This window comes from Symsagittifera roscoffensis, chromosome 2 (genome assembly GCF_963678635.1).
Source record: "Symsagittifera roscoffensis chromosome 2, txSymRosc1.1, whole genome shotgun sequence".
Classification (NCBI taxonomy): Eukaryota; Metazoa; Xenacoelomorpha; order Acoela; family Convolutidae; genus Symsagittifera; species Symsagittifera roscoffensis.
In genome coordinates this window covers 49433194-49436211 of record NC_087063.1, presented here as the reverse complement: position 1 = coordinate 49436211, position 3018 = coordinate 49433194, and the positions used below count along the sequence as shown (strand labels likewise).

The 3018-nt window shown below is 39.5% G+C and overlaps 1 protein-coding gene across 1 annotated transcript; it reads right to left on the bottom strand.

Moving 5' to 3' along the window:
* Nucleotides 1–600: 600 nt before the first annotated feature.
* On the bottom strand, nucleotides 601–2644 carry LOC134839147 (spliceosome RNA helicase DDX39B-like). The gene is made up of 2 exons (XM_063854597.1): nucleotides 1701–2644; nucleotides 601–1514 (listed from the first exon to the last, which is right to left on the bottom strand). Exons 1-2 carry the CDS (start codon nucleotides 2385–2387, stop codon nucleotides 888–890), a joined length of 1314 nt encoding a protein of 437 aa, XP_063710667.1. The 5' UTR covers nucleotides 2388–2644; the 3' UTR covers nucleotides 601–887.
* Between the last annotated feature and the right edge of the window lie 374 nt (nucleotides 2645–3018).

Genomic DNA, 3018 nt, shown 5'->3' with positions numbered 1-3018 from the left:
CTATAGGGAGTTGCAAGAAGTTCGGACAGACAGCATTAATTAAACAGCAACTGTCTGGACATCAACGGCAATTAAAACTGAAATAAACGTCGAAAGTTCATAAAGCAGTTTCGCTGCAAACGTTTAACAACGGTGGGCAATTGCATCCGAAGCGTCGAATAGTAAACCTTAATACAGGAAAATCATTGCTCAGGGTAGCTTATTTTTTTCTGCGTTTAGTTTCCAAATTTTGAATGATTGGATTATCTTCACTACCGTTTTTTTATGGGGGCGTCCTAATCAGTTTTTTTTGTTGTTAATTTCATTTTTTCACTAATTTTGCTATCTGTTTTACAATAAAACCTGAATGTTCATCACAGTATTTAAAAATGAGGCTAGCATAATCATCGGATAATCGAAGATGCCGCATTTTGAAATTCGTCAGACAAAAAAAATCAAGGCTGCTCTGCTTAGATTTTGCATGCAAAAAAGCTTCGAAAAGCACTGATTGCTCATTTTAATTAATTCTGTCTGTCCGAACTTTTTGCTACTAAATATAATTGCACAAACGGTCGATGCCAGCTATTGGCAAACTATCACTCGATAATTCTTAGCTTGAAACGCACGCACAAATAGTGAATTTATACGTAGAGGAAGAAATTTGAGGAAAATCAGCAACTCGTGTTTTATATAAAAGGTATAATAAATATTGCAGCGAGAGTTGTTTGTCATCTGCTGAAGAACAATTACGTTAAATCAGCTCACATATACGAGACAAATAAAATACGATGTAATAAAACACAAATTGGTAAAGAATTTCAACGAGTAAAACACGAGATTTCGAACGAGTCCCTTATCTTTCATTGAGTATTTAATTTCTCAGTTTTTCCACATTCATAATTCCTCAACTATTCTGTCTTTTGACTTTCGGGCATGTAGGTTGAGACGTCGAGCTCATCGGGTAGTTCACTGATTTGAACATCGAATCTTTCTTGCACTTTATTAAGGGTAGCCGCATCTTCGTCACTTGAGACGAATGTGATGGCCAATCCCTTAGTACCGAATCGCCCAGCTCGAGCTACTCGATGCAAGTAGGTATTGCTGTCCTCGGGCATATCGTAGTTCAGAACGATGTTTACACGTTCGATATCCATTCCTCTGCCGAACAGATTGGTCGCAACTAGAATGCGCTTCGAGAAGTCTTTAAATTGCTTGTAATGTCCGAGTCGATCCTCTTGAGACATTCCTCGGTGGATGGCAATGGAAGGGAAATTCTGCTCGATCAGAAGATCATTGAGAGCAACACATCGCGGAACAGACTTCACAAAAATGACCACCTGATTGAAGTCGAGAACATCCAGCAAGCTGATCAGTCTTCGGTTCTTCTCATTGTCCTTCAGTTTCACATAGTGCTGCTGCAGACAATGCAGAGTCAGCTTGGTGTCATCGTCAACAAATACCTCTAGCGGGTCCTGCATGAATTTTTTGCAAACCGTGCGGATGTTGTTGTCCAAGGTTGCGCTGAACATCATCACCTAGGAAATTCGTCAATAAAATTAACACTATTCATCTGCTGATCGTGCTTCCGCGCAAGACACAAGATACCAGGAAGTTGAGATAGTTAATTGCACTGTAATGCATCACTATCGTTCCATGGAATCTCGTCCAATTGCATCCGCAAACGATAGCGTCTAGAGTTGAAGCCTCTCGTCATTACTTACTTGTTTCTGGTGAGGAGTTTGCTTGAAGATTTCTTGTACATCGCGACGCATATCCAGTTTCTCCAACATATTATCACATTCATCCAAGATGAAATGCTTAAGATTCTTGAGAACGAGATCTTTCTCCCTGATGAGAGCAAGAAGACGTCCCGGTGTTCCAACTACAACTGATGGGCAATTCGATTTTAGTGTCTCCTTGTCCTTTGTTATAGGAACACCGCCAAAGAACACTGATACTTTGATGCCAGACATGTATTTTGAGAACCTTTCGTATTCTTTGGCAATTTGGAACGCAAGTTCTCTTGTGTGACACATGACAAGGACGCTAACCTGACCTTCCGTAACCTCAAGTTGCTGAAGAGTGGCCAGTACGAATACAGCCGTTTTACCCATTCCCGACTTTGCCTGACACAAAACATCCATGCCTAATATAGCTTGCGGGATACACTCGTGCTGAACTTCACTGGGATGCTCAAATCCACAGTCAGTGATCGACCGCAGAAGCTCTGGCTTCAGCAGAAGGTCCCGGAATCCAGATGTATGAATAGATACATACATTCCTTTCACCTCTTTCGTACTCTTGGTATCTTTCACGGCATTTTGAGTTGCCTCTTCTTCTTCGTAATCCAAGAGTTCAGCTTCGGCCATTTTAAGTTCTGAAATCAAGGACAGTACAATGACACTCATGTTCTAGCAGTACATGCCCATCTTTAACCGGTAATACTAAAGGTGCGTTGAACTGAACTGCACTCATGCAAACAATATTTCGGTCATATCAATTTCTATTAGTCGTGCAACATTCGTTCGAAAAAGGCTTTCGAATGTTTGTCAGCAACATTCGAACACTCTTCGAACGTTCGATATTCATTGGGTTTTTCCGCATTCTTGAGAAAAAAAATGAATAATTAATTGAAACTTCGGTATATTTATACGTTTTCCAGGGTGGCCAGTCAATAAGCAGAATGGTCTAAGAGCAGAATGGGTCCAAGAGCAGAAAAATATCAACTTCTACAAGCTAATCGGTAAAATAATCAGAAATGTCAATAATAGCAAAGCAACGAACACTTTATGCATAATTTAGGCAAATTAATCAAGAATTTTAAATAAAACTTAATCAAAAAATTTCATGCATAATTTATTCGTTTTCTTGGCATTTTCTGACGATTCTAATAATTTTTTTATCAATTAGCCCGTATAAACCAATATAAGTCAATATTTTTGTTTATCTGCTCTTGGACCCATTCTGCACTTGGACCATTCTGCTTATTGCTCCGCCTCCGTTCTCAAGTAAGTATTGCCCTTTTAGGTTTACAAAGTA